At 30.3% G+C, this 14,255-nt stretch overlaps 1 protein-coding gene across 3 annotated transcripts in view; it reads left to right on the plus strand.

Moving 5' to 3' along the window:
• Positions 1-14,255, plus strand: part of LOC129958136 (huntingtin-like) — a 131,236-nt gene that overhangs the window by 62,031 nt on the left and 54,950 nt on the right. For 2 of the 3 annotated variants that reach the window (XM_056070348.1, XM_056070351.1), the window contains 9 exons: positions 1,714-1,850; positions 2,232-2,348; positions 4,074-4,196; positions 5,127-5,356; positions 6,135-6,277; positions 9,349-9,613; positions 10,333-10,420; positions 10,514-10,617; positions 12,468-12,546. In XM_056070348.1, coding sequence (XP_055926323.1) covers positions 1,714-1,850; positions 2,232-2,348; positions 4,074-4,196; positions 5,127-5,356; positions 6,135-6,277; positions 9,349-9,613; positions 10,333-10,420; positions 10,514-10,617; positions 12,468-12,546 — 1,286 coding nt within the window. The remainder of the gene's footprint in view (positions 1-1,713; positions 1,851-2,231; positions 2,349-4,073; positions 4,197-5,126; positions 5,357-6,134; positions 6,278-9,348; positions 9,614-10,332; positions 10,421-10,513; positions 10,618-12,467; positions 12,547-14,255) is intronic. The other variant, XM_056070350.1, reaches the window with a different exon arrangement.

A 14,255-nucleotide genomic window follows, 5' to 3' on the forward strand; every position in this document is an offset into this window, starting at 1 on the left:
TAATAGACATCAAGAGGATGAAAAATTATCATAGAACATCGAATCGTAAACAATGTTTAGTCGGTGAAAATCGCAAAAGTGGAGTGATCAAATAAATGCGCGGATTAGGAATACTATGATAAAGAAGAAAAAAACCTTGTATGCAATTTCTCATTGATATGGAGAAAAGAAGAGCAGCAGGCAAGTTTTCATTAGTCGGCATTACTGAATTCACGGGCTTTAAAATTCTTGTGGAAACAGCATGTTGGATAGTACGAGAAATTTGCGAATATGCATCTGATTTACGGCTAAGCAGGGGGGCAATGAACGCCTTGCTTAGGAAATGTACCAAGTGCAATATCCGAAGAGGCGTTGTATGCACCATATTACTTTTACGAATATCAATCGAAGGTGTATGGGACGGAATCCTTCCAAATAACGAGACGTATTGCAGACAAGGACGCAGTCCATACAACCTGTAACAGAAAACCGAGTACTGCAATGGTTTGCTTATTCCCCTTCGACGAGTATTGATCGGTTGCAGTTGGACTTGTTTTCTGCAGGAAATGGTGTGGAAGATTCCGCGTTCTGAAAAGATGAACCCCTTCTACATGCAGAAGGTTCAACTCCTAGCCGATGTCGATTACCTCCCTACGATTAGAGTTCGTACGTTGAATATTTGATACCACACAGAATGATTCATAGTATTCTACCTCTGTTTTATGCTCAAATGAAGCCTACTTTATAAGATGAAAGCTTGGTCAATACGCAGAATGTGCATGTGTTGTCATCTGAAAATCCCTAAATCACTATTACGTCGAAAGTGCAACATTTTCAATTTACCATTTGGCTGGGGACTATCGGAAATTATCTGTTCGGACCGTACCTTCTGTCCGAACACCTCACTGTCGTAAAGTTGCTTGTTTTCTTACAGCATTTTCTCACGGATTTTCTGCGGAGAATACCGGCCGCTGTGCGATAAATGGTTCTTGCAATATGATGCATTAGCAGCATTTTTCGATTGCGGTGCATAAGCACTTCAGTGTTAGAAATGGATTTTACGAGAGATGAATTTCTGAGAGACGTATTTTACGCTATGTACATGATGCTTTGCCTTCACGCTTCCTAGATCGCATTCCTTCAAATTTCTTCTTTTAGGGGCGCCTGAAATTTCTTGTTATTTAGAAGCTGTTGATGCAATGAAGAATCCTACCGCATGGATCCTTGCTTCAACAGGCATCGGCAGAAGACCGAATACGTTTGAACGTATTTGACAGTCCTTAATCTGTCTGTGTCGGCTGTGCAATGACCTGTGTGGCCGCTACTTTGAGCAATTTCTATAAAAGTTTTTGTCCTCCCTTTTCTAACGTTGAACTATGATGCATTTTCTCTATTGTAATCTTGCATTGCGTTCAATAAATGCATTTCTACTTATTATTACCCTATTTTCATTGCTTTTGTTGTTACACACTTCATAACTATTTTTCCAATATATCGCCAAGCAAACGAGGTTTGCTATCGTATATTCTATGGCAGTTTTATCATCCTCTTGATACTTATTGTCATACTTCTCAATTTGTCGAGTCAAAAATGGCAATGCTCTATATATAGATGTTCATTCATTAATATAAATTTGAAATTTATGAGGGAGATATATTTTTCAAAATGTAAACATTGTGATATAAGTGTAGAACTATGTATTTTTAATAATTTTTGTAACTATTTTATGTTTAGTTATTCCTGCTCTACAGCCTGTAATTGAAGATCTATTCCTTTTAAGAAGTATGAACAAAATGGATGTTGGTAAAGAATTAGATGCTCAAAGAGAAGTGGTTATTTCAACTCTTTTTAAATTGGTTTATTATCCTCAGGTAATTACAAGTCGTACGAAAAGGACATTTTTCATTTGGTAATTTTATAAAATATATATCTCTGTTTCAATTTTTTTTTTCTTCCTTCTACTGTGTAACATTTTGTGATAATATGCTCTTCCAACGATACTTTTCTTAAATGTGTTATTTTGAAGAAACTGGGTTAAATGTCGGATTAATATAACAAAATTCATAAAATACCTTTTTATTTTTTGCTGTGGTAATTTCAAAATTTGTATCTGTTTTTCTGTATCATTTACGAGGTTTTATAATTGTGTCTTAGATTAAATGAAATGTGCACTTTAAGTAATTATTTCAATTTTAGAGATAGATTATTTTTGATTGAAAGTCATTAATTTTTTCGTTTTTGTTTATGGATAGGTTTTAGATCTCTTTTATCTTATAATCAAACACAGTCATCAAGAAGGAGAGGATAAATGGAGGAAAACATCACGACAAGTAGTAGATGTTATATTGCCTTTATTATCTAGACAACAAGTAATTATGTTTACTTTTTTGATCTGTTATCATTCATTATTTTCCAATTATTAAAAATTTCTGTAGATAAAAATTGAACATTAAAAATCTAATTGTCTGTCAATCAGTCTCATTTTTTAATAATTTTAAAAATTGTTATTATTATTAAAATTTGCATGAAAAAATATGTAAGAAGTTTTTTACAAAAAAATTCTTAAGATTTGTTGTATTTTCCATTTTAAGGGTTTTTTAAGGGTTTACAGATGGTAAAAATCATTCCAAGATTCTTTTGCATCTTAGGATAGCATACTTAATGAGTCCCAAATAGAATCAATAAAATTTACCTTTTTTTTAGTTTAGTTTTACTGATTGTTGAAAATTTGTTATTTAAGTGCTTGAAGACTGAAGCACTCTTATCTGTAGCGTTCACATAATTTTTCATTAATCCCATTTTTATGTGCAAGGATAGTAAAAGAATTTTTTTCGCCTTTACTAATGATTAATTTAATGCTTTTTTTTTCTTTCTGTCTAATGGGTAGATTTTTTTTTTCTCCACTCCAATATAATATATTTTTCTAGAAGGCTAATATTTTTTTTCATACTGCAAAGTTTGCTATTATTCTCCCATTCACACAAAATGCAGCTGTGCTTCATATATCCTAATTAAAAATCTGTGAGAACTGCTACTACTTTCGAATCGCAACAAAAATGCCAGCTGTGTTTGTATTGAAGGCACTTCAATAAATTTTCCGAATTTTTATAAATTTCTTTCATGGTGGTAGAACTTGACTAAAATAGATCTATTATGTATCTGTACTGTATTGCGACTTGTTTTAGATGAAATCTATAAAAAACCGTCCTTTTGTATTTTTAGAGTCGCCATTAAGCATTGGCATCAAAAATTTTAGCGTAATGTTTTATTCGATCCTATCTATAAAGCGCTTCAAAGAATTAATGTTTTGAGAAGCATGTCTAAATCTTAATTTTTGAGATTTCTTTTATGTATTATGTTTTATATATTTACTCATTCCATATATGTTCTCTATACGAGACATATTGTTAATGCATCTCTCTTTTTTTAAATAAAAGTTCGGATATAGTTTACATTTTATTATTATTTGTAAAATATTATCTGAATTTAATTATTCCCATATTTCATTTTTCACGTATATCTCAAGGAAACCTATAAAACAAAACTACTTTTGTATCTTGTAAAGAAGAATTATTGGCCAATTTTTTTCTATCATTTTTGTGTTCACCGCCCCAAAATTTGTAAGGAATAGTCATTTCCATGCTTTAGAAAAATTGTATGTTATATAGTCTTGTGCTAGTTTATCGCCTACTTTGCTTAATGCCAAAGGAACTCTATTTCTTCTTTCATAAGCAAGGATTACCAACATGATTTAATACTTTGTATAGAACAACTTGTCTTAGATAAACTATTATTATTGTGCTGAAAATAATTACGATGTAAATTGATTTATACTACTGCGATTACTTATTTGCTACATCTAAATATTATATTGTGTACAGCAGCAGCTTGAAGTATGAAATGTTCCTCAAACTTGAAACTTTTATTCCTTATTTTAAAGTATTTTTACTATGTTGTGCATGATAACTAAAATGTATTTACTTCTCTCTTTATGCAATAAATCCTCTGAGCTTAATTATCCGTTTAATCGTTATTATCTGTCTGTTAGATCATTGATTGAAAATTTTGTTTTATTAATTGGATATTTTTTATAGATTCAAATCGAAAATCAAGAAGAATTGAATATTTTACATAAATTATTAGAAGCTGTAGCATCCAACGTGTTTAGACCAGTAGATATACTTTTAAAGGCCTTATTTTCTCAACCCAAAGATTTAGTAAGTTAATTTTTCGTTTATACATTCTTTTTCTCATAAATAGTTTATTATGCTAAAAATGGCATTATTATTATTTTTTTTTTAATTTCTTTATTTTTTTTATTTATTTATTTATTTATTTTTTTTTTTTTTTTTGAGATTACGATTTCTGTTTATGAGAATAAGAGTTCATGAATGATTTACTATAGTTTCTTATGTTTCTGTGAAATTGCAGATGTTTTGGCAAACAGTATAAAGGGGAGAGGGAAATTAAACTCTGAATTAGTTATTATTATGAAGTAGATGTAGTTGATGAATATTATAGCTTTGCTGTTTCAAAAATAAAATTTTGAATAATCTATTAAAAGTATGAAAGTGTTTGTATTTTTAAAGAGATAAAGAAGTTTTCATGATGTTTTGAATGTGAATGATATTTTAAATTAAGTTTGCTGAATAAAGATGCAATTTTATTCAGTGTAATTTTATTCAATGTTTGATAATTTTTAATTTTCCTTCTACCTTGCAGTGTTGTAATTTCAAGCTACATGCTAGTACCTCTCTTTCTCTTCTGGTGTTATGCATTTATTCTTATGTAACATTACTCGGTTCACTTATCTGACCAAGTGATTAATTGTAGATTTAAAATATAAATAGAAAATATTTGTTGTTCTCATATTCGTTACAGTTTTTAAACTTATTATAATATCATACAAATGTAGTATGATAATAATTCAGGAAAGGACAATCTTTCAGGTAGTCCTTGTGTTTTAAATTTGATAAAACTTTCCCAAATTAGTTGTATTTGTTTTTACTGGCTTTGACTTTAGTTACCTTTTTGAGACCTGAATTTTTTCTGCAAGAAGTAAATAATAAGATTCATCATCATTTATTAATATGTTATTTCCTATTAATATTATTATTTCTATAATATGCTCACAATCTTTTTTTCAGACTGTACCACCAAATATTAACCGTTGGATGTGTATGGTTTTGACTGTTCTACGTGTTTTAATTAGCCAAGCAAATGAAGAAGCTGTTTTATCTCGCTTAGCTGATATGGGTATTACTATCAAAATTTATAAACTTGGCCTTTCTCCTAGCCTTAGATGTGAAAAAGAGAAAGCAGATTTTAGCATTTCAAATGCCTGTCCAGAGTTTTTGCCTGGAGCGACTTTTGCAAGGTAAACATGAGGAAAATTGATAACATATTGCTTAAATTCATGTCAATAGAATGTGTATAGAGTACGAATTATTCTTTCTCAGGAAACTTCTTTTAATCATGTATTGATTGATATTTCTTAAAAAGAGTGGAAAAAATTTTACAATTTTTCTAAGCTTACAAAATTGTATTGTTTGTTTTCATTCATTTAAAATTCCATTGCTAGATGTTTGTAATTGATATTCTTATGAAGCAAAATTTAGGAAAGCAATTCTTTTCCATATAAAAATTTTATGCATAAAAAGTATTTGTCATGTGCCATCGCTTTTGGTGACTGTTTCATTGTTTCAACATTTTTTCAAAGTGATCAACGTGACTTTGACTGCCGTTTGAAAAGAAATTTGTTACTGCTTATTATTTATAGAAGTTTAATATAATAGAATTTGGAATACTATATTTTTACTATTAATTAATGTTAACTCTAGCATTTACATGTCTTAGTTATTGCATAATTCCAAAATGAATAATTTTTTGTATTTAACGAAACAATATATGATCAGTATTCTCCAAATTCCTATTAATTGTTACAAGACAAATGAATTTATTGTAAAAAAGTATTGCATTGTTTCACAAAAATATTCTTTGTGTGCTTTAGCAATTACTTATTTATTTGTTTTTACGAATGTATTATATTATTTTGTTTCTGAAATCACTTTTTTGTTGGTAAATTACATCGTAATTATTCCCTTAAAACTGTAATAAATAAAAAATGTATATCTTTTGAAAATTACGTCATTTAGGTTTCTTTTCCAAGTGCTTGGTGTTGTTGTGGAATCGTTATATAACCATGCATATATGCACACTCTACAATTTTCTGATAATGTATTCTTGTGCCAGCAAGCTTCCCATCTGCTTCTGTATTTCACTTACATGTTCCAATCAGGTAAGTTTGATTGAAAAGAAATTGTACCTTAAAAAAGGGTTTTTAATGGATTTTTATAAAAATACTAGCTGACCCGGCAAACGTTGTTCTGCCTTATAAATTATTTTTATTTAATAATTTGGTTGTTAACGAATGTATTGTAAGTGTGTAGGGATGGGATCTATGACAGAAAGAAGAATAGAGCACTGTAGACGATGATCGCCGATTAAAACTAAAAAACACCAATCATTCATTTTCTCAATACAATTCATTTCATTAACGTAACAAATATATACATTGTTTGATCTCTTAAAAGTTAAACGTAAAGTGAAAAAAGTAATATATTTTTTATCCTAAAGTATAAAAATGAAACAAAGAAAATCAATATTCATTTCGAAGAGCAATTCAGTGTACGATATTTTTTCTCAGTCCGTCTTTAGTCAACACAAATAAGTTCGATAGTTTACCCACGCGAGAACATGGTACTGTGAAAAACATGGTGTGCCCAAATCTAAGCCGCAAACAGACATCGTTTGATCTTGCAACATATTGATTGTAACTGCGAATGCGAATCTAATAGGAAATTGAACGCGTTTGAATTCGATTGGCACGTCTGTGAGAATCATTGTAATTCGTGGCAGCAAAACATTTTCGGCTCGGAATTTACCATTCAAAATGGTGGCTTCGATAGCGTTTTTCATCAATTTTTTAATGACTAATCGCGTGTCATTGTACAGCCATGGTGGGTTCAAATTCCGAAGTCAAATAACCGGAGATCTAACTTTCAGTCGTAGAAGGTGTGGTAACATGCCTGGCAAATCCAGTGAGTTCAAAAACTGTTGAATAATTTATAGCTTTGTTAGCATCGCAAACTGTATCGATCAGTTCGTATGATACCAAGTCGCCTGGCAACGACTGCTGTATCTTGAAGTTTAAATCGTCGACGTGCATATTTTTTGCTGCCAAAATGTCTCTTTCTGCCAGCCACGCATGATTTCTGTATTATTTGTGTACATCGGGAAATATGCGTTCAATGAGAGCATTTTTTGAATCAACCATAGTGCAAAAATTAGTGGGCAATTTTATGCATCCAATATTTTCATAGACAGCAACTTTTCCATCACCTATCTCTAACAATTGGTCAGAGAATGTGTCAGCAGATGGATCTTGTAGCATTTGGACGCGCTTGTTTATTTTTAGCTGGACTTTTTCAACATTAAGTCATAGTGGCGATGATTTTAAGCAAGCGTTAATCTCCTCAGCGTACGGTGAACGTGGGTAGGTACACCCTAATTACCTAGCGTTGTGAAATATACTTAACAACCTATTCTCATACCTACCAAATACACATAAAAAATGTCATGAAAATCGGTCGAGCCGTTTCGGAGGAGTACGAACACAAACACCGTGACATGAGATTTTTATATATTAGAAAATTTTCCTTTGTGCATATAAAGGGAGTCTACAATGTTTGAATTGTGTTTAAAATTTATTTTACATATAATTTCTTCTAAAAATGAATATATATGTTGGTATCTACATTCATCAGAGTAAACCTGATTACTTTGTTAACCATTAAGATACAATTGTGTGTTAATACATTGTATTCATATTATCTCTATATATGTTTAGCAGATAGCATGCATTCAGCTGCCAAGCAACTTTTAAATGTTAAGAAAACTATGTATAATACATTTAGCAATTAAAAAGAAGTGAAAACCTATATATGGACAAGGATACTTCTTACTTTTTTTCACTTCTTTCTTTTTGGAGTGAAGCGTGTTAGATTTAAGCATGGATATGATTGTTTGGCATGATTCCAGAAAAGTAACGTTCCTTTTACCTAAAAGTAGAATGCCGATACAATCACATTTTCCAACTACAGCATGTTTTTAACTGGATTAACCCTTGCGCGACGGGCTTGTCATATATGCATCACCAGCGAGCGTCTCTCTCACAGCTGGTCATACCACTCATGCATTTCTGAAAATTGAATTAATGGAATGGTGATGCAAACGTGCATTTTAAACTGGGACAATTTTTAAATGCCACTTGATGGCTCCATGTTTCCATTACTCTTGAAATAAATATAGTTTTTGTATCCTGACCTTCAATTTGCTCATATTCAGCCTTTGGTATTTTACTCATCAGGGGATATGAATAATGATACTCATCAGGAGAATTTACTCATCAGTGGATATGAGTATGAGATATGGTAGGGTAGGGGGGGATATGAGTAATGTAAATAAACAGAGCTGGGTTGTGTAACTTTCCACGATAGAATCATTCGCGTTTCTAATCTACCTCCGAATTCTTTACTTTACTTTTTTATTATTATTATTATTATTGTATAACAGTAACTAGTCTTTTGGGCTTTACCCTCAGTTCTGTTAGACTTCGGATACATTTCGCGTACTTCTCTTTTTGTTATGGAAAGCCTTAGTTTTGGTTTATTATGACAAAAAAAAAACGTGATTAGTCAGAGGAAGAATGTATTCATGTTATAAATGAACTAATATTCTAAAAAGTAGAAAAATAACAACATTAGGACTTAAAACTTTATTTTTTGTGATTTTTTTTTCAAAGTTAGGTTTAACAACGCAAAACCCCCGTCCTGTGGGATTATTCCTTTCGTGTACGCTCCATCTCTCTAGGATGGAGGCCTCCCGTCCCGAAAGGGTCTGTTAATAAAGTGAAATTTTATAGAAGTTCAATTGCTAAAAATATGAGTAATAATAGACGAAAAAAATATTGAAAGCCCTATTCGATTTTATCAGGTTACAAAAACTGGTTGTGAAAGGATGTTTGCAGAACAAATCAATTACTATTGAAAGGATTTTTTTTTAATAATAGCATGAGATTTTCTTATAAATGTATTTGATCTGCTATATTTATTTAGATCTATAACTCTTAGCTACTTAAATCTTACCATTTAAACTCAATTTTTAAATTGTAATAATTAACATTAATATTATGTAATTTGTTTAAATTAAAATCATTTAACTTCAAAATTGTGCTGTATTCAGAAGTGTAAAAAGTACACTCGAAATATTTACCCTTATTTTTATTTATTTATTTATTTTTACTTGCAGGCACCTTCAGGAGATTAACTACTTCAGCAATGACAATTATAAAAGAAGAATTAAGTGAACAAGAAGTGTCATCTGATTATCCAGTGTATTATACTATAAATGAAATCGAAAATTTATTTCACAAAATTGCTCCATTTTATCCTACATTAGTTGTCCAATGGTGCAATATATTAACATTATTGAATTATGACAATAGGAAATTTTGGTCTAAAATTGTGCAGCCATACCAGGAAGCTGAAGATGTTGAACCAACCACAATTTCCATGTACGTTACTACATTAAATTGTTTGTTTTTAAATGTGTAGTTTCAATAATATTTTCTTCAGGTTATCAGCCAGAAAGGATTTGAATACCACTTTTTTTACAAAGGCATTTTCTTCATTTAAAATAATTATAAGAGTGAGAAAAAGTTTAAAGCCATGAATTTATTTGCTCACTCTAGGTGGTTAAATCTTTATTTATGTATACTGAGTTGCATTTCTGTTGTGATAAATAAATAAAAATATTTAATTAAATTTGATGTAAAATAACTATTATAACAGGTATAATCAGAATAGTTTGTAATCATCTGAAATATATTTAAATGCAATGAATTTAGAATTTCCCCTTTTCCCAAGATTTCCTTATTCTTTTTCTGGACTCTTGATTCATTCTCTACTCGGGAATTATTTATTTTAATGACTACGTTTTTACACAGAAAAATAAATAATTTTTTGCTCTATTTGTCAGGACTCTGCAGTCATTGGTTTTCTACAAAAATGATAATAGCCAACTTATTATTTTTTTTTCCTATACAGGAGAAGTCATTCTTCTAATATTAAAATATATATATATATATTGCATTGAGTAGGTTGTATTTATTAGTGATGTTTTCTATAAAAAATGGTGCTTTAATATTGCTAGTTTGTCGTATGAAAAAGTATTATATTAAAACATAGGAAGTTCTACAAATATAGTTTACTGTAATGAAAAATTGTTTCACAGGCAAGTAACTGAGAAGAACAACATCTTTCTTCCTTGTAATTTGGAAATGGTTCACAGAGGTGGAATCATTCTTCTTTGTGATTATGTGGTGAGATTTATTAAATATATATATTTTTAAGGCTTCCGATAATATTATATTATGAGAATAATACAATTAATAATTATCTATGATACTTTGCAGTGTGAAAATCCAACAGATGTTGTGCAAATGACTTGGCTTATAGTTAATCATGTTAATGATATTATTGATTTGTCATTAGAAACTACTGTTCAAGATTTTATCAGGTAAATTGTGAAAAATTTTATTTAAACTAGCTATAATAACTATATAAACTATAAATATAAACTTATATATACTAAATAACATTTTTCTAATCAAAATGTTTTATTTAAAATTAAGAAATTTTTACAACTATACTTGGTATTTAAATTATTTCTTTTGTGTGTAATTTAGGTTGAAAGTATAACTCCCCAATTAGGATTTAATTTTCCTGCTTGGTTTCCTCTTATCAATGTAAATTAGTGAAAAGTTTACATTACTTTTAATTTTTAAAGTCCTTCATGAGGTTTTCATGTTTAAATCGTTACAAATTTATGATTTTGCTTCCTAGCGCGTTTAGTTTCATGATGAGAAAAACAATTGACAGAAAACTCGAATGGTTGCTGAATGGCTGCCGAGTCAGTGATCCTCGGCCTTAATGACCATTTGACAGCTTTGCCGAAAAATGCGAAGATTCCATAAACGCAAAGAATCTTAGCGACAGCTCCATCAGGACGCGAATTAGACGATCTTTCTAGAACCTTCTTTGCTCTGTCACGGAAACTGTAAAAAAAGTGGCAGACAGAGCTAAGTCAAACAATATTAAGTTGAGTAGGCAGTCAGTAGTGAAGTCCAGCCTTTAATTTAGTTACATTAATGTCCCGTTTTAAAGCAACACAATGGCTATTTTGAGACGGACCTCGTAATTTTGAGCCGCAGTAAGATTACGAGGACGACACCTGTTCTAGCACCCCCTCGCCAAACTTCCACACCGCCAGCAGGAGGACGTTTGGCCCCTACGGATTTAAAGCGCAACATACCCACTTACACGACGATTCTTCGGTGGTATCAGGTCTCGAACCAGAAAACCCTCCGGTTCCGAAATCAAGACCTTACCACCAGGCCACAGCGGCCCTAGTTGAGTCCAACTCAAACGAATAGTCGGTTGAGAGTAGCAGACAATTCGAGAGGCGTGAGTAGTGCGAATTGTCACCCATGCAAGTTCTTTCTGAGCGTTTTGGTGCTGTTACTATTGTTTATTATCGATTTGCTGCTTGTATGGTGCTGTTTATAGTTAATGCTGCTCTTGTGTACGCTTCGGCTGTGTTTTGTTTTCTGTGCGTTTGTGTTGAATAAAGCGTCGTTATTTGTTATTGAGTCTGTTAGACTCTGTTTGCCGTACATCCTTGAAGAACCATGATGCTTGGATTAAATTCTGTAACAATATTTATATTTAATTGTTTTGAAGTTTGTTAGTCAGAGTCTTTATATTTCTTATTCAGTTAATTTCGTATGTTTATTGAAAGATTTTTACAATTCCATCGTATTTTCTTGCAATATTTTAAAGAGGCATAAATTATATGTTCTATGGAGATTTATTCATTTATTAACCGATCTTGTGTTACATAGTCCTGCCAATGGACACTAAAATCTTTACTTCATTACTTGGAATGAAAAATTTTGAATATTATTTAGTTATTATTTTTTTTTCTTTCATTTATATTGTACGACTTGTTACAGATTCTATTTCTAGAACGTAGTAAAAAGTAAATATTGATTATCATTTCTGGTAGATTAAAAAAAGATTCGAAATCAAAAATCGATTAAATCATTATACAAATAACAAACTACGAGATGGTGAAAAATAGCATAAGTTAGGTAATGCCTAAGAAGCTTTAGAAGCTGACATACTTTTACTTTCACTGTTTTTATAAATGTATGCAATTCATCGTGAATTTTTTTCGTGCCTCCAATTATGTCTGTTAATAATAAGTTTTTTTGTATTCTCAATTCAATGAAGAAGTTTATTTTGTATTCGGTATAATGTATTTGAAAGAATATTTTAAAATTATCTCTCTCTCTCTTATATTTCTAGTGCAATTCATAGAAATCCTGCAGCAAGTGGACTTTGGATTCAAGCGATTATAAATGCACATCACAAAGCTGTAAGAAAGGTGATTTCATATCTCATTTATCATATTTTAATTTTTTTCATTTCTTTAAATTTTTCCTCTCCATTGCATAATTTATCATATAGTTTGTATTTAAATAAATGAAACCTTGAGAATTTTAGCATTTGGTTTCCGAAAAATAGCCTTGAATTACAAAAGCAGTCCATTATTTTTAATTGATAAAGTGCTAATGGATATTATTCATTGTTCTGAAAATGCGGAATGAACATTTTCCAATAATGTGGGCGGTTTCTTTAATATCTTTTCAAAATTTGGCATGGTGAGTTAAACTTAAGTATATAATGCAATATGAGTAGAAGTCGATATATTTTACATTAAGCCTTTTCAAATGACACCTTATTTAGGATTGTATTATGAGCAATGCCAGAATAAAGGTGGTTGGCTGTACATAACCATTATTAAACGTAACAACTGCATCATTCCAAAAATTGGTGTAATTAATCAAACAAGTTAGTTTTGACAATCTCGGGCACTTTCACTCTGTTTTGTTAAAGCATTATTTTTTTTCCTTTGTTTTTATAATTTAAACACTTTTCTAAAAGAGTTTTTTTCCTCCATATAAATCCATATAAACAAACTGTACATATCTTAAAAGAGAAGATAGTCCTGGACCAGGCTTACACTTCACATTTAGATGAATTAGAGATTTATGCTTAATGGACTGATTCAAAATATACGACCTGCGTTTCAATTTTTTATAATTAATAAATACTGAAATATAACTGCAATGATGCTTTGCAGCAATTTTCTAAAACATTCAAAAACACGTTATTCGAAATATTTGGATGCTTCTGATCCTTAAATTTTGCACCCAGAAATATATTTTCAGTTACAAAGTTTATTTATATAAGATGCATAATTGTGTGAAAACATTTGTTTCTGTGGGACTGATGTTAAAAGGGTTAATGTTTTGTATTCCCTCTGTAATGTAAAAAATCCTTATTAATAGACTGTTCCTCTTATATTTATCTGTAAATATACAGTTTCATGTTTTCATCTGCAGAATTTGTAAAAAAAAAAAAGTTTTTATATTTAAATTTAAAGATGTTTATCACAAATTTAAATAGAGATATTTGCTGCCGAAATACATATTTATTCAATGTAAAAAAAATCCTATATTCAGATATGTATCGCATCTCTGCTGTTTGAATTTTATTTTAAATCGTGCACAATGAGTGTTGTTCTGTTTGATTTATCGATAATTGCAACATCGACCTAGTAGGGAAAAAAAGGGTGGAGAGAAAATAGGGAAAGTGAAAAGTTGAGACATATCAAGGAAATAGTTTAATACTTAATAAGAATACAAAATTGTTTGTTTGCAGTTTTGTGCATGATATTTTTATCTAAAGCATATTATATTTTCCCTTTAATTTATTGGGTGGCTTATATTTTGTTGTCTATAACACATCTGCAGTAGACTTATCAGATATTGATAAATTCAAGAAGCCTTTCATGATATTCAAATGATGAGAATATAGACACAATTGTTATTAAAAAAATTCAAATAGTGTATGTATCAAAGCTTCACATTTGGAATATTTTCTGTTAATACTTCAATTAGTGTATCAAATCTCCATTTTTCATAGATTTATTAACGTTTTATAAACTCATTATTATTTTCTAATTCCATCTTTTTAATAACCTATTTCTGTATTAGTATTGTCCTTCAATTGTATATGGAAGAGCCTATT

This window comes from Argiope bruennichi, chromosome X1, assembly GCF_947563725.1.
Source record: "Argiope bruennichi chromosome X1, qqArgBrue1.1, whole genome shotgun sequence".
Lineage (NCBI taxonomy): Eukaryota > Metazoa > Arthropoda > Arachnida > Araneae > Araneidae > Argiope > Argiope bruennichi.